This window comes from Carettochelys insculpta, chromosome 8 (assembly GCF_033958435.1).
Source record: "Carettochelys insculpta isolate YL-2023 chromosome 8, ASM3395843v1, whole genome shotgun sequence".
Taxonomy (NCBI): domain Eukaryota; kingdom Metazoa; phylum Chordata; order Testudines; family Carettochelyidae; genus Carettochelys; species Carettochelys insculpta.
This window is the reverse complement of record NC_134144.1, coordinates 33,472,686-33,493,454: the sequence shown is the minus strand read 5'-3', so window position 1 is coordinate 33,493,454 and position 20,769 is coordinate 33,472,686. Positions and strand designations below refer to the sequence as shown.

The 20,769-nt window shown below is 42.8% G+C and overlaps 1 protein-coding gene across 3 annotated transcripts in view; it reads right to left on the bottom strand.

Moving 5' to 3' along the window:
- Positions 1-20,769, bottom strand: part of ATF2 (activating transcription factor 2) — a 102,679-nt gene that overhangs the window by 29,030 nt on the left and 52,880 nt on the right. For all 3 annotated transcript variants that reach the window (XM_075001823.1, XM_075001824.1, XM_075001825.1), the window contains exon 11: positions 420-569. In XM_075001823.1, the coding sequence (XP_074857924.1) occupies positions 420-569 (150 nt within the window). The remainder of the gene's footprint in view (positions 1-419; positions 570-20,769) is intronic.

The window sequence follows — 20,769 nt, the reverse complement described above, 5'->3', positions numbered from 1 at the left end:
ATACTCAGGAGAGCACAATAAACTAACTAAATTATGCAGCTGAGTCACTCATTTTTATAATCAGTCAGTAATGGCTCTTCTAAGCAAATGGGACCTTAGGTAGGAATATGAAAGGACTAGGAAAATATTTTAAAATTAATATACTAAATAATATTAAATGAATATAATTCCATGGTAATCCTTCTTCTGTTGATATTTTACATGTGTATATCTTAACTTACTGCAGAATGTTCTGTTATTCCAGGATTCAACACCAGCATGCTGCAGCAATCAGGAGGCCTTAGTTTCGTCATATTACTGAGAAGATGAGACCACTCCACTTTTTTCTCCCCAATATTGGTTCATAACACACATCAATCTTATTTTCAATATATGTTAATAGTGAAAGTTAGAAGTACATCTTGGTTTTGTTGTCATACCGGTGTTTCTGTAGTTGATGTAGCAGGCTGTTGTAATGACTGTGGACGGGCTTCCTCTGACTGAGTCCTAATCAATCCACTAGTATGTCCCTTGGCTGTATCTCCATTTGTGACCTGAGGATGCTGTTGGGTCAAGGCAGCTTTCAGTCTCTGAAAGCAGAGTAAGAAAATATTCCATCACATTTTTCATAATGAGAATTCTGCAATAAGTTACATTATGTACAGATTGAACCTCTCTAGCCAAGTACTCGCTTGTACAGCAAATCCATAGTCTGGCATGATTTTAGTTAGCTGGATGATCACTTATGATTGGTGCGGTCAACCTTCCCACAGTCCCCCAACATTTGTTTACAGCCACCAGTCCTGGCTCTCAGCGTTCTGTGCTCTTATTTAGCTGTAATTTACCCCTAAATGTCTTCTAAGAGCCCAGCAACCAATGGAAATGTTGGTAATGCTGCTAGACAATATTGACCACCGATGGTTCAGCAAATCTTCTGGTTCAGCACCAGTCCGATCCTGAAGGTGCTAGATTAGAGAGGTTCAACCTGTTGTAGCTATTTATATCAACAGCCTTCGTGTACTGATAGCTACTTTCCAAAAATAGGCAATGAGCTCATGCTTTAAGATAAGAAAAGGGAAGTTACTCAGGTTGTGCAGTAACTATGGTTTTTTGAGATGTGTCCCCCTACAGGTGCTCCAAGGTAGGTGCTGGGCTCGGCCTTCACAGCAACACAGAGTGGGGCTGCACATGCGTGATTGCAGCACATGCTATTTGTGCCACTGGAGATCATGTGCGCAGCCCTGCACTCCTCGGTTATTTCATGGATGCCCTAACTGTGTATACTGCATCGAATAATGGAGAGGCAGGTGGGTTATGGAGCACACACGGGGACATGCATCTCAAAGAACCATCGTGACTGCACAAAGTGAGTAACTTCTATTTATTCTTTGAGTAATGCCCCTGTGGGTGCTCCATCGCAGGTGACTGTAGAGCAGTACCTTCTAGCTGGATGGTGGGTTTTGAGTCAGTACAGCTACAGAAGACAGGACTGCTTTAGCTACTGCCAGCTCTGTCTGCATGTAACTGTAGTGCATAGTGTGTCATGAACCTGTGGTTAGAGGACCGTGTGGCCGCTCGATATATGTCCTGTAACAGCAATCCTTTTAGAAAGGCTGTTGATGTCACCACCAATATTGTCACCACAAATATCACCCTTTGACATCTCAGTAATGGATAAAAATAGTCTTTGTGATTTCCGAAATGATCAAGTTCTGTCTACGCAGAAGGGTATGGCCCTTCTGACATCTAGTGTGTGTAGCTTGGCTTTTGAATGAGAGGCATGAGGTTTAGAATAGAAGGTAGGGAGAACTACAGGTTCACTGATGTGAAATTGGGAACATACTTTTGGAAGAAAGGAGGGATGGGGTCATAAAACTACTTTCTGTTTGTGGAAAATTGTACATGGTAGTCAGTCAAAGCAGCGCTCTCGCTTACTCTATGAGCTGATGTTATAGAAACTACAAATAGAGTTTGCATTGTTAACATGGAGAAAGAACATGTGGCCATTGGCTCGAATGGTGGTGCCATCAAGGTATGAAGGACAAGTTCCAAGTGGGAGGTATGGGCTTACGTGGAGGCATAATGGTTTGTAGACCTTTCCAAAACCTCTTTGCAATTGGATAAGAGAACACCAAAAAGCCACCTAAAGGTGGGTGAAAGGCTGTTAGGCAGACAGGTAGATTCGGCATGAGGATAAAGACAAATAAATATCTTTTAGATAGATAATATAGTCAAGAATCATGTGCAATGGGGAGGTTAGAGGTTGTATGCCCCTTTCCGAGCACCAGGCCATAAAACAGTTCTCACTTGGGAAGGTAGGTCTTACATGTTGTTTCTTGTCTGCTCTGTAACATAACTTCTCTCACTTGTTGGGAACAGTGGTGTTTGTCTTCTGCGAGCCACACAGAAACCAGGCTGTCAGATGCTGGGTATACAGCACAGGGTGGAGCACTGAACCCCCATTCTGAGAAAGTAGGTCTGGACAGCTGGAAAGCAGGCAAGAGGGATGAAGAGATAGGTGAGAGAATAAGGGAAGCCATATCTGCCTGGGCCAAACCAGAGCTATGAGGATGACTCCTGCTCTGTCTGGATTTTCCTGAGGACTCTGGCAATCAGTGTTATAGGTTGAAAGGCATACATAAAGTGAGCATTCCAGGAGAGCAGAAAGGCATACCCTAGAGATCTTTGGCCTTTGTCTGCTCTTGAACATTACTGGTTTGATTTCAAATTTTGTGGCATTGCAAAGAGATCTAAAGCTGGGAGACCCCCATGTCTGAAAGAGGCATTGGGTCAGTTTGTGATGGAGCCACCATTTGTGGTGTAAAGAGAAACGATGACTGAGGGAGTCTGCAAGTGTATTGCTCATGCGTGGTATGTATGATGCTTTGAGGGCAAGTTGTGTGCAATACAACAATTCCACAATTTTATGGCCTCTGCACAAAGCGATTGGGATCGGACCCCTCCCTGATGACTGGTATAAAACATCAGTGTGGTAGGTATTGTCCATAAGGATTCAAATTGTCTTGCGTTAAATATGAGGGAGAGAGTGCTTGCAAGCATTGAAGATGGCCATAGTTCAAGAAGATTGATACGTAGCCTCTGTTTGTCCTTGGTCCTTTGACCATGGACTTGACATGGTTGACAATGCACGCCCCATCCAAGAAATGATGCATCTGTTATAATTTGTTGGGCTGATTGAGCAGGATGAAATGGGACCCCCCCACTGCAATGTTTCGTTCTTGGGTCCACCAGCATAAAGACATGATTATCTTCAGAGGTATTGTCACCTACCTGTGTATGTAATGTCTGATGGGGGTATAAACTGACACCACCCAATGGTGATGGTGCCAAAAATGTAGACAAGAAGTGAGGACAACTTAAGTAGTAGCTGCCATATGGCAGAGGAGATGAAGCCATGTAAGAACAAGAACTGTAGGGATGATGGTGAGTTGTGATATAAGGTTCTTTACAGCCTTGTAGCATTGTATCTGAAGGTAAGCGCGAGCCATTGTAGAGTCGAGTGGAACTCCTATAAAGTAGATGACTGTGATAGGTTCTAGTGTCAATTTGGCAATGATGATGAGGAAGCCTAGAGATTGTAGAAGCCGTCTCATAGCTCGTACCATGGCTTTTGTGAAGGTTCTCGAAGGAGACAGTCGTCGAGATACGGGAATATGACGACTCCTCCTCATCTGAGGCATGGAGCCATTGGTACAAGAATTTTGGTGAATATCCTGGGGGGTAGCTGAAAGCCCAACGTGGAGAGGGTGAATGGTGATGTGGAAGTAGGCATCTTGAAAGTCAAGGGCCATGAACTAGTCCCCCATGTCCAGTATAGGAATTATAGAGGACAGTGTGGTCATCTTGAAACACTGTATACAAATACATTTGTTCAACCGCTATAGATCTAGGATGGGTCTCCAACCACGTTTTCTTTTCTGTTAGGAAGTTGTTTGAATAAAACCCTTTCCCTTGATGTTGTTTCTGAACTTCTATAGCTCCTATTTGTAGGAGGTGCTGTAGTTCGAAACACAGTAAGTACTTGCAGGAAGGATCCCTGAAGAGGGACAGAGAAGAGGGTGGGTGGGGGGGATGTTGGAGGGCTAGGGAGTAGAGGGTTAGTATATCCCTGTGCAATGATGCCTAAAACCCATCTGTCTGTGGTTATGATCGTCCATAGGTGATAAAAGGGGTGTAGGCAGTGATGGTCTATTTGGGAAATCTAGTGCACTGGAGAGTCTGGGAGGTTTGGCAAGCCCTTAAGCAAAGCTTCAAACCTGCTGCTTAGAGGTAGAAAGTGCAGCTGCACCAGTACTGCAGGCTCTACACCTCTGGTTTCGCAGTCTATTCGTACTGTGTTGGTATAAACTGTAAGGTTGTCTTGTGAAAGATTGATCTTTGTATCTATGATTGGGGTGTACTTCCTTTCGAGGAAAGGGGGAGTGTACATCCCCAAGGTGTGCAAAGCAGCAGGGTCTCAACATTCGTGAGGGTTCCACATTGACAGTCCTCATAAGTGTTGAATTTCATGAATATGGCAGCGTGCTCTGGAGCCCTGGGGAAAGCAGCAGCTGTCGACGCTCCATTCCCGGAGCCCCAGGGAAGCGGCCACTCGTAAATAATTGAATTCATGAACATTAAGTTTGCAAATCTTGAGACCCTACTGCAGTGCATGTATATTTGCTGGAGGACAAGATCTCATCCTTATTTGCTGCAAAGAGGTTGGTCCTACTGAATGGAAAGTCCTCTACTTTTGCCTGAAGTTCTTCTGCGATGACTGCTGCTTGCAGCCATGAGGACCTGCTCATGATGATGGCTGTAGCTATGGCTCTGGTTGCTGTGTCGGCCAAGTCTAGTGCCATTTGTAGTGCTGTTTTAGAGGAACGGGAACCTTCTTAAGCTTTTGGCTTAAGAGGTATCAGAGAGATAGCTGTGTTAGTCTGTATCTTTGAGAACAACAAGAAGTCCTGCGGCACCCTATAGATTAACAGATATTTTGAAGCAAAATATCTGTTAATCTTTAGGCTTAAGAAGAGTTCTTATCCTCAGGAAGCTGGTGAATCAATTGAGTAAGTTTGAATAATTATTGAAGTCACGATTAGCTAGAAGCACTGTGTAGTTGGCTATGCATAATTGAAGTGCAGGAGACAAATACATCTTTCTACCAAATAATTCCAAGTGTTCATGCTCCTTATCAAGAAGGTTACTTCTGTATTGTGGTGTTTTTGCTCTATGGTTGCATCTATCACAAGAGAATTTGGCTGTGGGGCTAAGAATAGAAAATCCATGCCCTTCATCTGCCACCTCCCCATTATAGTTTCATCAAGCGATAAGGTCACTCTGGCAGTGGCAGGTGGTTGTAGATGTTTTAGAAAATTGTGTTGTTTCTCTGCCATTTCTGTTAGGGTGACTAATTGTCACCCTTTAAAAAAGATCTTGAAATTGTTTAAGGTTATCAGGAGAAGGGTAATCTACGGGGCTGACTGCTTCCCCTTGAGATAGTGAAGATTTGGCCATTGGTGAGTCCAGAGACAGCTGTGATTCAAGGTTGTCCAACTTTTGAGTATCATGGAATTTTAACTCCTTTTCATGATATAAGGAGATGGGTATGTTAGGAGATGGCTGGTGCTGTGCCATGATGAAGGATGCTCTGGAGTGGTCCCTAACGGGATCATGGCAGTGTCAGAGAGATCAGCGTGACTGAGATCTGGAATAGTAAAACCCATGTGGGTGTTTCATATAATAGTGATGATAATCTGGGTAGTAATGCAATGCATGAGCTGCACTCAGGTATGAGAAAACACTTCTGTGATCATAATATTTATTAGTCCTCGAGAAGTCAGGCGATGTGAGGTCATCTGGAAACTGACTAGACGTTCTGGGTGAGCAAAATCGATGTGCAGCAGTATAGTGAGAAAGAGGTGAAGACCTCAGTGCCTATAATGAGAATGGTGACAACCCACATTTGCATTATGATGATAGGTTGGTATAGGAGATGGTAAATGATATCTCGGTACCGGTGATCTCATGGTGGGGTGTGAGCTATGGTTCCATGAAGGAACTCTGATGGATTTTGCCCTAGCCTTCCATGGTGCCGGAGACCGTCCCAGTGAAGTGGGGGCCAAGATTGTGCTGGAGTTTGATGTTTTTGATCTGGTGCTGAGGGGCAATGCAGTACCATGTTTTGTTGTTCTACTGTGGGGAGCGGCACTTGTTCAGCACTTGGCACAGCAGCCACAGCTTGATCTGCCGGTGCCTGTAACATAGATCATGCACCCAATTCCAGTGCTGTTGGTGCCACTGAAGTAAGTGGAAATTGAATCTGCTTTATGCAAAGTGAGGGTTTTCTGAGTAGACCCAAAGGCAGCTCTGGGCTTTTGTATGCCCAATGTGTCTGGCTAATCTCCTGTGCTCATCCAAGGTAGGAAGGAGCTTGACTGGCAAGGCTTAGATCTCGCCTTTGCCCTCGCTGAGAAGGCAGTGGAGTCCCTGTCAGAAGGGGTAGTCTCTGCATTATTTCATTCATTCAATGCAAGCTCGAGAGCCTTATCAAAGAGGAGCATTTTTAAATGAAGCTCCCTGTCCTTTCCGGCTCAAGGTGTCAGGCTCTTGCACTGTGAGCATTTTTGTGGAATGTGAGCCTCTCCACAGCAACGTATACACAGAGAATGACCATCTGAGGCGGGCACAGAGTCATGGCTTTTACAATACCTTTTGAATCTTGATGAGGCTGACGTAGTTGATATCACAGGTTCTCTCTCTCTTTTCCTCCCCTCCCCTCTTTTTAAACAGAAGTAAGTGGTTGCCTCAACCAACTATCTACAATCTAACAAAAACTAACGCTGAATAAAGAAGACATTTTTTAACCTAATGAGACTAACTAGACAGACAATATGAAGAACTACTAACTAGAAACATAATTTTTTCTATTCAAACAGGAATGAGGAGAGAGGGGTCAAGCTCTGTCAAGGGTGGTGATTAAGGATTTGAGGAGAGCGGGGCTGCATGCGCAAACCCCAGTGGTGCAAACGGCGCACGCTGTAATCACACATGTGCAGCCGCACTGCATACTGCTAGGAGAAGTCTCCAATCTGCAATGCGACACGAGCCCAATGCCTACTGTGGAGCACCCACAGGGACATCACTCAAAGAACAACATACTATTTTTTGACGTTTCAACAGTCTAATTAGCCCTCTTCTAACCATTAATAGTTGACAATTGCTTGTAGCCATCATTTTAGAAGTGAGGATTGAAAAGGAATATGAAGAAATGAAAGGGTAATGGCTTTATGAATAAATTTAGGAATGGCGTTCTTTCTACACAGCATCACATGGAAGAAAACAGACAAGTGAGCAAATACCATTCCTAGAGTGGATGGTGTACTATGCGTTAAAGAAACAAGAGCAAATAAACATGCTGAGATACTAAACCCAAACATGGGAAATGTCTTTCAAAACAAAATTCTAAACTTTTGTCAGGTTTATACTTTGTTTTGAATCATACTCCTTGCTCTATGGTGACATCTTGATGATGCATTAAATAATTTGCCTTTTAACTCAGACGTGAAAAATCAATGTTCACAGAGTGCATAGCTAAATATTTTCAACAAAAAAAGATTTACAAATGTTTTTATTAGCTGATTTATTAAGCAATGCAATTGCAAAAATAATTACAAATTGTATCTGTATACACAATATTTCAGCATTTTATACATTAACTGTGTGCTGTATTTTAAAGCTGATCTTATTGACTGTACTGATCTATTTGATAATGAAGAGTACCACTGCTTGAAAAGCTATGCTTTCACTATAAACATGACCCTTACTGAATTAGAATTACAGCAGATTTTCAACTGAAGGTAATGTATTCAGTTATACACAATGCCGGACAAGCGTGTTGTAAAGGATAAGCTTAAGTATCCCCAATGGTTATATGAATAGGTTTGTTTTTATTTTTGAATTTTGCTCTCTCACAATAAAAGTTTATACACTGTTATTAAACAATTTCCCTGCAAGATAAACTGTGTATGAGGGTGCATCTTTCCAGCCAGCAGTACTGTACTTAAACTTCATTAAAAACTGTGTGTGTATTTTTAAAATAAATTAACACATTTTTATTGAGTCTAAATAAATAAAACCACACAACTCTTTTGAATAATCTATTACTCCTCATTGCTACCTTCTGCACAAACTTTAAAAAAAACAAAACAGTATTTATTATTCTCTTTTGACTGCCACCAGGCTTACAGTGTACATTCCGCTCTCCTGTGTACCACAGATGAAAGGTCATTAATGCAGTAAAGGCAAAGTACAGAGATAACGACAAATAAGGCAGACGCATTCCCAGCTGTTCATATGAGAAGGTCACTGAAGGTACCGTGAGGAAGAGTGGAAAATAAGCTTGCCCACCGGATGATGACCACTAATTGCTTCCCAACAGGAGTCTACCTAAGGGAAGCTATGGGGAGAAATGGGAACTCATACAGATGCCTTTGCAAGTCTGGATAAGACTTCAAAATTGTAGCTGCTCGGACAAAAGCCAAATCTTACAATGCACTGAATTAGGGTACAGTAGTGCCTCAGTTTACATGAGGATTCTGTTACCTACACACCCTCGCGTAACTGGAACTTTGGGTAAGTCGGGGGGCAGCTATTTCCCCAGCAGAATGCACATTCTGCAGCCAGGGAAGCAGCAGGAGCACCTGGAGGCATTTGAGGAACATGGCCAGGATCAGGCTGGGGCATGTAAGTCCACGGGATTGACAAACAGCAGTGAGAAGAGCAAGAATGGTTCCAAGGTGAAAAGCAGTGCTGAGATCCAGCGCAGTGCCAAGGTCAGTGCCACAAAGCAGAGTAGTACCATGAGAACACAGGAAGAAAAGAAGCAGATCGGCGTCAGAACAGGGACCGGCACCTGCAGCAAGATTGGCGCCCAGGGGAAGGACGGTGCTGAAAACTGGCACGGTATCCAAAATGGGACCAGTACAGAGACAGAGACCAGCATCAAGAATGGGACTGACACTAAGACAAGACCGGAGTTGAGAATTGGACTGGTACCAGAACAGAGACTCACGTCGGGAGCAAAATATGCTCAGGAAGCGGGCATGCCAAGAAGGTGAGGTCTTGCACACCACCGAGGGCGGATACCCAGCGAACTGACCAGTGAGGGTCTTGACAAATGGAGCCAGACCAGAGTGGGAAAAAGGACTGAGTTCCAGATCGGGAACAGCGCTGGGGCATGTCCAAAGCTGCTGCAGGGAGAGGCCGAGACAAATGGATTCCAGAGCCTGAAGCTGAATGTCAAGGAGATGGAAGCAGGCGTGGTGAGGAATGGTACCAAGTATCAATGTGGGAGGCACAGCTTGCTGAAGAGCTAGAATTAGATCCACCTGTGATTGAGGCCCTGGAGCATGAATGGACAGACACTGAGTGGAAAGGAGATCAATGCCGTGAGTGCTACCAGTGCCATGAGTCAGATAAGCGACACCGCAGACTGACGTGCCAGGACTCAGAGTGGGGCCAAGACTCTGAGCAGTTGGGCACTAGTGTCTGAACAGGCCCAGCCAGAAGAGCAGGCTCACCCCTGGAGCCTTGCCAAGGGGCAGGAGCCTCAGTATGCAACAGAGAGCTCATCATCTTTTTAACTTCCTGTGCCACCCTGTCAACACTGGCTGACTACCAAGGACCAACTGGCACTGGATCACCTGTGAGTGAATCTAAAAGTATGGGTGTTGGTGAGTGTGATGCTGGGGCATCAGGAACTTCACCCATAGGAGCACCTGGTGCTTTCTGCTCTGACAGTGCCCATGCTGACAACTTGAGTGTCTTGGAAGCACACTTGGAGAGTGTAAGCAGTACTACATTGGAAGGTTTCAGGCGAGTTAAGCACTTTTTTGGTGATGAGCCCAGAGCGGAAGACAGCATGCCGCACGCTCAGGAAGGGGGTGCAGAGCCTTGCCATGGTGGTTCGAGTGCTGACGGCTGTGAGGAGCTGCAGGAGATGAAAGTAATACTCCTTACAAGTCCAGGGCTTGAAATCCCTGCAGATACAGCTGTTTGATGAGCTTCACTCGAACAACAAAGGCACAAGTCATCAGGATCACTCCATGGATTTTAAGCAGTCACTGCATTGCTTAAAGCCCTGGCACTTTTTCATCCACTTAACCCCCCAAGAAAGGAAATGACAAGAGAAGACAGACCTTCCCTACATGCTGACTACCTAACACTGACTGAACTGAAAGCAATAGTTTTGTGAAATACAACTTATTTATACAAGAGAGCTGTGGCATAGCAACAAGTACTCAAGCCACAATACGAACAACCTCATGGTCGGTAAAAAAGGAACTGAGGTGGTACTGGTACACAAGCACCACTCCAGGGGGCTCCCCAGCTGACCCGACTGGTTGTTGCTATGAAACAGTTTTCTGAGAGTCGTGCACATACACACACCCCTAACTTGAACAGATAAAGGCAAGAAGAATTTCCCTTTTAAAGAAACATTTCAAGGCATTCTACTTTTCATTCTGAAATGGAATGATTTCCCTCCACTCTCCAGAATTTTTGAATTTTCCCCAAAACAGAAATTCTGACCTTTGACTAAGTGTGTGTTATGGTGCAGCAGGTTACAAAGAACAAGAAGGATGCTTTCTTGTGTTTATGATACTAGTTTATAGTGTGAAAACTCAACTGAATTCAAGTTTGCCTGTGGCTCTGTTAAAGTCTTATGTAAAGCTGCCTAAGATCATAATACATACCTCTAAGAGGATCAAATTAAGGTCTTTTAATTTTGTCTTTTTGCACACAATATTTGAAAAGTGGTGCCACTGAAGTGCTGCCTCATTCACTCTGTGCAGTTTCCCAGCTTTGCCTGACCATGCAACTTTGGCAGGGACACAGGAAGTTGCTAGATCAATTTACATGAGAAAGAAAAGGCGTAACTTAACCCAACCTTCCACCCAACTCAAAAGTGAATTCTAATACCAAATACAGAAGAAAACTGCAGTCATGAGACCAAGTTTTACTGAATTCTACAATATTCTACAAATTCTAAATTCTTATTTTAAAAAGTTAATTTTCTTATTACTGTAAACACAGATTTACAGATAGGCAGACAGACAGACAGACAGATAAAACTCTAAGCTGGGCCACCAACCCTCTCCAGTCTAACAAGAACAGGAACAAGTTTCATCCTTTGTTCATTCAATTTGCCTTATGTAATGTCCAATTAGGACCATTTCCCCCTCATTCCAAAATTACAGCTGATGTACTAGTAGTTTAATGGTAAAATTTCCAAAACTATCTGGGCAATCAGCTGGATAATGTAATAAATCTTTTCTATTTGTAGAGCTGGCAGCTACTTAATAGTTATATGACACTTTCAACACATTTGCTTTTCAAAAGTTTTCTGCAAAGACTGATTTTTCTCAAATGTATTATTTTGAATTATCAGCGAAATAATTTCAAATAATTCTTGAATTACAACTTATTGAAAAGCAATTCATTGCAGATAATAAATAGTTACACTTAGAACTGTATTCATTAGACACAAGGTAGATGTTATGTTTCTAGTCCACTTTTTCATCACGTTTCTGGTGCAATACTAACCATTACAAAAATAAAAAATTCTTTTTTTGCAAATATTCTGTAGCACTTGGTTAAAGTTGGTTGGCTCAGTGAGCATCCCTGCAAGTACTACCCATTTGCTAGATAAGTAATGAACAAAATGCAAAGACGTGAGAAGACAGGAAAAGTATATTCTTTATAAAATACTAATATGTGCATGAAACCTTTTTGCAGTACACACCGAGCTACATTTTTGCAGCATACATTGCTTCCAATAGCAATGTTAACTCTGTCAGAGTATACATACATATTTTCTATTGAAATTTTTCCAATGTACTATGTAACAAAATATGCCTGCCTATGCTGTGATATGTACATTATCAGACGCACACAGAACTTGCAAACGGACCCACTAACATGCAGTTAAAAATATCTTTTGCATTTTAAAGTAAATCATCTATCTGAAAATGTGTTATATGGTTGAAACAAATTAGATATTTACCACAGAAATAGGAACACAAAACAATTTCCTGTTTTAGGCACTGGAGAGATTGAGAGAAGTAAAGAAACTCAATGTATTTGCTGTAGGTAAAAGTTATCTATAAATGGGCAGAACCCTGAAAATCCAGTAAGTGAATAGCTTTAGAAAATTCAGAAGAAGGGACCTTTAACAAGGAGGATCCTCTCTAAAAATTGTGTTTTTATATACGTTTTAAATACCTGATAAGTATTCCAATACTTGCATGGATGGACTTTGTATTTCAGCTGAATCGTGGGGCAGTCCTCCAAAATATTACAAATTGTAGTTTTAATAATCAGTTAAATTACCACATATATTAAAGATCTGTTCTGGATATAGATTTACAGTATTATATGTGAAGAAATAAAAAAGTAATCATTATGTAGCTGCTTATTTGTGTTAGGTTAAATTATCACAGGTAGAACAAAACTCTGATTTTTAAATATTGTTTAACATTTTAAGTCCTTAGTAATGCAATTTTATTATGAATGTGTACTCTTGAAAACAAATCCTTATCACATCTGTCAAAATTTGGTAGGAATAGATCACTCCATCAACAGCTCACAGAAACTAGGTAATATTCTTTAGAAACAATTTATGAAAAAGTCAGATCCATATTTCATATCTGCCATAAAAGCTCATCAGAGTAATAACCCTCCTTCTCCTGGGTGTTATCCTACCATCTGGTGCTCTATTACTTATCTTTATTTTGCAACTAATTAACAGCATAATCTTCTAAATTCAGCAAGTTAATTATCATTATTGTGGTCTTTGCAGCATCATCAGTCCTCATGAAATCTTGTCTCTCCACCCCCAGAGAATGTATGAAAATGAACTAGGTTGGGAGAGGGTCTGTTTCTTCAGAGTAGGCTCATTAGGTGTTTGCTGATTAGCTCGGCATGCAGAGAGGCAGGTCAGAAGAATTCTGCTGAACACAAGGTCCCATGCCGGGCTCAACCAAGCTAATGCAGGTTTCTGAACATTTGCCAAGCTGCCCTTTGTCAGCTCTCAGTAGAAACCCCCTGCAGAAAGCCTACTGGTTACCCACTGTGTTAGAGATATTTCTCAGTTTGTCACAAAAGGCTGTGTATGGTGGTTCTCAAGAGCAGAACTTTGTTTAAACAAAGATTTTTTAATTTACTTTCTTAGGAAACTTCATGATTCACTCAATGTTTTCCCTGATATTTTTTGTCTGCATTCTCAAACTGCATGTTCACAACAAACATGCTACACAGCCAAAAATAAACCATCTTTTTTTAAATGTACACTGATATCTGGAATTTCAGATTTTCCTCAAACAAATCAAAGACCCAATTCTGAAATAAATTAGCCTCCCTCACAATACGGTATATTTTCCTCATCATCTACTGTTACTGCATATGCTCTACACACCTCAAAACAATATATCAAACTGCATGTTTGGTTTTACATGTGTGATCTTAAGAGATTTCTGGTTAACGATGGACTTCATGAGTGAAAATCTGTAATTTGTGCACCTGTGCACACTTCAGACATGAATTGTGAAGCTGATCTTCACATAAGACTCCTAGAAACAGCAGCCCATGACCTCCCATTGTGATACTGTGACAAAAAGAGTGAATGTGATGTTGAGATGCATAAAGAGAAATCTTGAGCAGGACAGAGAGGTTATTTTACTACTGGCACCGCTGCTGATGAAATACTGGACCCAGTTCTGGTAAAAACAGTTCAAGAAGGATGCAGACAAGTTGGAGAAGGTTCAGAGATGAGCCACAATGGTCATTAAAGAATGAATAAACATGCCTTATAGTGACAGAATTAAGGACTTCAGTCAAGGTGTCGGATTGTGAAGGGATGATGATTACAGTGTGTAAGCAACTACACGGGGAACAAATATTTAATAACGGACTCTTCAGTGCAGCAGAGAAAGGCATAACATTAGCCAGTGGCAAGAAGCTAAAACACTGTAGTAATTTACCATGGCTCATGCTGGATTCTCCCAAAATGACAGTTTGTAAATCAAGATGGGTTCTCTCTCTAAAAGATATGCTCCAAGAATTATATTAGGAAGTTCTATGTTCTTGTTATACAGGAGATCAGACTAGAATTATCACAGTGGTTCCTTTCTGGCCTTGGAATCTATCAATCATCATTCTTATTAAAACCTACAAATAAAAATAATGTCAAAGAAGTAAAAAAAGCTGATACCTCATGCCTGACAACACTTTCCACCTTCTTGTAAACAGTAGGTGATCCAAGAATATTCAAATCATGCCACTATAGTGATTAATGCAACTAATTCTGTGTATATGAACATCCAACTCAAAAGAACATTAAATTGCCTGTTTTACCAACCTAAATTTAATATTGTATGCAGAAACTTAAATGCAGTATATCTTGCTGTCTAACTTCATATTATTATGCTTAAGAACTTAAGCATACACTCCACTGGTCCTTATACAGTACATTTTAACACAGTCTTAGGGAACAGCTTTTTGCAACAAAATGATGAGAGCTATCTGACCTGCAATTTTTATCCCTGTTCTTTTTTCTTCTCTATTTTTTCTGTTTGTTATTATTACTATTATTTTCATTCTCTGCTTTGTTTTCTTCCTTCTGTGTTTTCTCTCTCTCTTACCATCCAAGATAATTGTGTTCACAGTAATGTCCTCCCTCCCAATCCTGGCGTTTTATAGCATGCACAGTGACGAGCAGTGAGACTGACTAAAGGAGAGTTTTGTGAAACAGCAGTAAAGGAGACTAAACATGGGTACACCAGTAACAGCCTCACAACTCCCTTCACATGAGAAGCTAAGACTGTACCATCCTGAAGGAACCTGACATTTCCTGATTGGTACTTCACCAACATAAACAGCCATACCAAACAAAAAATTAAAAATCCAATTATTTAAATTATGTGTTTAAAAGAGTTAATATGCAGTTGTGCTGCTTGTACATTTGCTTTGTCAAATTAACACTGACATCAAATTTTGTTACATAAGTGAAAAACATCAAAAAAATTATCCTGGAAGGTTAATCTTTCCCCCCCCCCCGCCAGACATCTTAATGACACATCTTCAAAGGCCAAATACACATTCTTTCAAGTCAAATCAAAAGACAGCCATAACTAAGAAAATACTTAAATTTGCAAGCCAGACCAGACACCGCAGGGATACTCAAACATGTGGAAGTGGAATACAACTCAACCAATCATATGACAGGCAAACCTGAATATTAAGGGCAATATTAAGCCTAGACAACTCTAGGTTGGTAATACTTTGAATTGTCACTAGAAAGCAGATTTAGAAATTGTACTAAGATTTCAGGAGATGCATGTACTTGGAAGACAAAAATTGGGCAGAAGGATATGCTTTAGATAAATGCATGAGTGGAGGCTATATTTGGCATGTAAAACAGATTAGGTGGCCCATTGCCAACAACTGTGGGACTTTTGTCTTCTAGGAAAGCTAAGAGGAAATTTTACCCATGACATATCTATTCTCAAAGAGCTTCTTTACTGACCAATTATTTTTAAAACTGAATTTCCATCCACTTCTTATGAGTACCATGACAAATGGTGCCATACATAATTTTGAGCATGCAGCTTTACTATTTACAAGCCATAAGGAAACAAATAATTATTTGTCAAAACATGCAGTGGTTCCATGCTCTGATTCACTCTAAAAAGGTATGCTAAATTAGGCCTATCCATACTAGGACGTTAGGTTGAGTTTAGCCGAGTCAGATCAATTTTTTAAGCAATTAGTCCACGCTACCAGGCCCATTCCACTGCCCTTCAGGGCTCTTAAGGTCAGTTTTCGAACTCCTCCTTCTCATGAGGAGTAATACCAAATTCAACACTGAATGGTCATCCTTTGAGCAGTGCAGATGGAATGTTCTGAAATTCAGTGTTCTTGGTCTCCTTGAGGTGTCCCACAGTGCCCCAATGTGATCATTGTGGCCATCACTTTCAGCTCTGCTGTTCTCCTGGTGTAGAGGAAACTGCCCAGAAAAGTTTGAATTTCATTTTCTGTTTGGCCAGCATGGTGAGCAGGGCAGGCAGCACACCTCAGAAACACATCTAGCCATGAATTCCCAGGATCACAGATGAGCTCCAGCATGAAGCGTGCAGGAGATCCATGGCCTTACTGCTCAGGCAGAGGCTGGGAAGAGAGATGAAGCTTTGCTGGCAGAACTACAAAGCAGCAAAAGAAACACAGATATTTATGCCACACTTTCACAGGGCATGGTGGAAAAAGGATACACCAGGGATACCCGGCAGTGCCGTGTGAAAATAAAGGAGTTCAGGCATGTGTATCAGAAGACAAAGGAAGCAAACGGATGATCTGGGTCATCACTGCAAACATGCTGCTTCTATGAGCAGCTGCATGTGATTCCAGTGAGGGACTCAACCACTGTCTCCAAAGTGTCCATGGATACTTTCCATGAGATTCTTCAGGCAGCCTCTGGCAATGCTGGGAAAGACATGGTGGATGAAGAAGAGAAAGAGTAGGAGAATGATAAGCAGGTGATTGGAGCAACTGATCTCACCGACAGCTGGGATCCTTTTTCCAGCTTTGGAGCCAATCCTCTCCTCCCAAGATGTTTTGCTACTGGACCATGATGGTGGAAAGGGTAGCTCTGGTGAGTTCTCATTTTAAAATCATGCTACAAGTGGATTATGGCAATTGGGTGAGATCTGTGGTGGGTAGTGTAACTACAGCTGGGGCCCTTGGAACAACCTGTCAACATGTTTCGGAATGGAGTGGGAATCCTCCCTGCAATCTCCATAAAGCTCTCAGACAGGGACTCTTTAAAATTGGTATCACAAGGTTTCTGGGGGTGCCTGTCTTCGTCTGACCTTCACAATAGAACATCTTTCCACACCAATCCAGCAGTAAGTGATCTGGTGTCATTGCAGCACAAAGCAGTGCAGCATAAGACCAGCTGTCTGCCAACACTCAGCATCCGCACTATCGTGTGTGATTCAGAGAAGGCTAATACTGTGCATAGCAAGCTAGATGAAGCAGGAGAAGTTATATGTAACTCAAGGGAAACCTTCAGTCTCCCACTAAAGCAGGGAGTGGAAGCACATGGTGACCATGATACCCACACAGCCCCGACAGCACGAGCTGCACTACCATGCCTGCTTCTTCCACCCTGCCCACCTTTTCCTCCCTGGGCATCTGGGGAAAGGGAAACTTTCACTGTCCCAGCAATTGTGGGTGTGGGAAAGCAGAGCGACTGCATGAGCCACAGCCCCAATAGGCAACATGTCCCTTCCTTTCACTAAGGCACAGGGATGCACAGCAGCATAACCTGGTTTTTGAATCCTCTGCCCCACACACAGTTTGAAAGCATGCCTCAATCTGCACTTTACCACGTATTGCGGCAAACTGAGTCAACAACTCCCTTAAGATCACTGGTTTGTAACTGCTGCATAGAGGACCCCTAAAAACGAAAATATGCCCCTGTGTATAACCTCAGAAGAATGATGCTGCAGGATAGAGGTGTAGCTTGTGAGAACAGGAAAAAATTCAGGGAACGTGAAGTCCAGACCCAGATGGAGATGTTAAAGCTCATGATGCAGCAAAGAGATCTCCTGAGGTGCCTGGTAGAGGAGCCCCTCTGCAGCCCATGCTAAACCACATGCTCAACATGTTCTATAGGTTCCTCCCACCCTCAGTGTTGGGGGAGGCAAGGGCAGCCCTCCCACTCAACCCCAAGGAACATTTCCCAAAAGAGAAGGCTGACATACCCACACCTGTGATTGCAAAGACTCTTGCCCTTGCCTTGCTCACCCCATCTGAAGCTCCTGCCTCGAATTCCTTTACTGTCTGCTTCATTTTGTTCCCTAAATAAAAATGAATTATTGCTCAACAAAATCTTTTTGTAGCTTGTGTTACACAAGTGCAGGTGGTAGTTTTACAGGGTTTACAAGGCCAGCACACATCAAACAGGAGGCACCCCCTTAACATCAACATACATGACTGTTGCTATACATTTATTCACCTAAGGTGCTTTTCAAAGCCTCCCTGATCAGCAGTGCCCCTTGCTGTGCCCTCTCTCTTGCTCTGGTGTCTGACTGCTCTTTATTTGTGGCCAGGGGATCTGCCTCAGCCCTCTAGCCTGGAATGAAATTTTCCCCCTTTCCCTCACATAACTTATGGAGCATACAGCAGGCTGCCACCATGAGGGAAACGTTGCATTTGCTGAGGTCTAACCAAATCAGCTAGATCCTAAAACTGGCCGTTAAATGGCCAAAAGAACATTCAACCACCATTCTATAATTGCTAAGCCTGTAGTTGAACTGCTCCTTACTGCGGTCCCCTTCTCTCTGGATCAACACCTTGTCAAGGTGAGTGGGCTTGTGTTCCAATGAATTCAACAGCGATGGTATAGGGATGGGGAGCAAGGTGAAGGTGGAGGGACCAGACAAAGAATGATCCTAAAAGTCCTCAACAGCAGAACAGGCAGAGAATAGCAAGGGTAATGCTACAATGGCTGTGAAGGCAGGTAAAGGCTGCAGTGGACAGGAGACCCGCAATCATTGTGGACATAATGCCAATTAGACCTGGGCCTTCTATCTGTCAAGGATTGTGTGGTGGCTGAAGTGCAACAGTCCTCCCCCCCCCCAAGTTAAAAGAAGTCACAAATAGGCATCTTCCTAGGTATACTACTCTGCTAAGCTTAAGCCCTACAGTAACTGGCAAAAGGCAACAGGAGCGGAACTGTGGCATCTGAAAGCTTTTAGTCATGGACAAGCACATAGGTAGTGGATGTGTGTATCAGTCATTGTGTTTTGAGTCAGTTTGGCAGCTGCATTCATGACAAAGCAGCCCTATCTAGGATCTGCCTCGGCTCATCGCGCATAGGGAGGGGGCTAGAAAAGGTTCCCTAAACATAATCCACCTCAACCCCCTGACTGACAAACTGCATTCACTGGGTTCACCTCTATGCAGTCAAAATCAAAGGGTACCTTTGGAACATGGACTATTTGGACTCTAAGGGACAACCCAGATAGTGAGCAACCCGAAAGACATGCAGCTATTATCGCCCATGAGCTGCAGTGATTCATCAGATACTTGTGGTCCAGGATGTCTGTGTATGGCTTCATTAGCCAAAGGAACAACGGTTAAGCTGGGTCTCCCAGGATCACTATTGGCATCTCCACTTCTCTGATGGTGATCTTCTGGTCTGGGAAGAAAGTCCCATGATGCAGCTTTTGAACAGACCAGAGATCCTAAGATGCATGGGTCATGCACCTTTCCTGACCATCCCACATTGATGTTGGTAGCGTCTTTCTGTGAAAAAGAGAGGAGCTGGAACTCAGCCAGTTCCCTCCTAGCCAATCCCATGGCTGGGACTGTCGAGGTGCCAGTACTCAGTACTGGCTAGTACCAGCACAAAAGAAGCACTGAATGTTGGTGAAATGACCCTTGTGATCCACTGGTGCCTGCAACACAATTGAGTAGTACACTTTGTAGTTTATATATTCTGTGGCAAAGTGGTCTGGTGGCAAGACAGGGACATGCATTCCATCTTGCACCTCACTGCATTTTGGGAACCCCATTGTGGCAAAGCCAGCCACTATGTTCTGCACATTCCCCAGTGTCACTTTCCTTTGTAGCAGAAAGGTAATGACTGCCTTGGCTACCTTGATTCCAGCATCCCCCACTGTCGACTTGCCCACTCCAAATTGACTGCCCACTGACGGGTAGCTGTCTGGTGTGGCAAGCTTCCACAGAGCTATTGCTCCTCGCTTCTGAACTGTCAGAGCAGGTCTTATTACAGCATTGCTGCACTTCCGGATGAAGGAAAGCAATTCACAAAGCAGTTTTACACATGCAAAAGTTTTGTAGCCACTGCTTATTTTTCCATACCTGCAGAACACTGTGGTCCTCCCACTAGTCTGAGCTTGCTTCAAGGCACAAGAACCAGTGTTCTTCAATGTATACACAGCATCGAGTGCAGTCAATATCTGCACATTGCTCCCCTCCAGTGTTTCACATTATGGTTACGCCCATGTCCTCCTCAGAATCTTCATCACCTCTGGAGCCTGCTGCATTAGCTCTGCACATACCACAGCATAATGCATTGTTGCAGTCAAAAGTTATCTCAGGTTCGACGCTGGGCACAAAACACGCTGACAAGATATCTGTTAACCACAAAGCAGTTTATTGCTCTGATCGGCTTTAGCAATAAACCCTTAACTAAAAAGGAAAAGCATGATAGGAAAGTGGCATCTCATGTCCCTTCAGCAAGCTGGGGACCCTGGTCAGCTGCAGATGAGTGGGAGTTCTTCAGTCGTCCAAGGCACCAGCACCATGGTCCATCGGTGAGGTCCAAACTGCATTGGTTTCTGTGTTGGTTATATATAGTTTTTCTGCCTCATTACACAGTTGTGTTAGGTCACTCATTACCATTTATGGTATTTCCTTAACTATCAGTTATTGACCTGTTATTGGTTCTGTTACTTATTGTTCTTTAACCCTGCTTATGTGTTTACCACATCTCGTCATACAAGACTGTTGCATGTTTGTGCCCCTCCTCTTATCTCTATCTACAAACTGTTCTGATACAATGCCACCCCTTATCTTGTTCTGTAGTTTTTTCTTGAGGCTTGTTCCTGGCTCATGAGATATGGAGCGGAGGGGTTGCGTGCCTCATTTCATGTACTAAGTTCTTCCGCAAGTGACCACTACATGCATTAAGAGCTCATAATACTT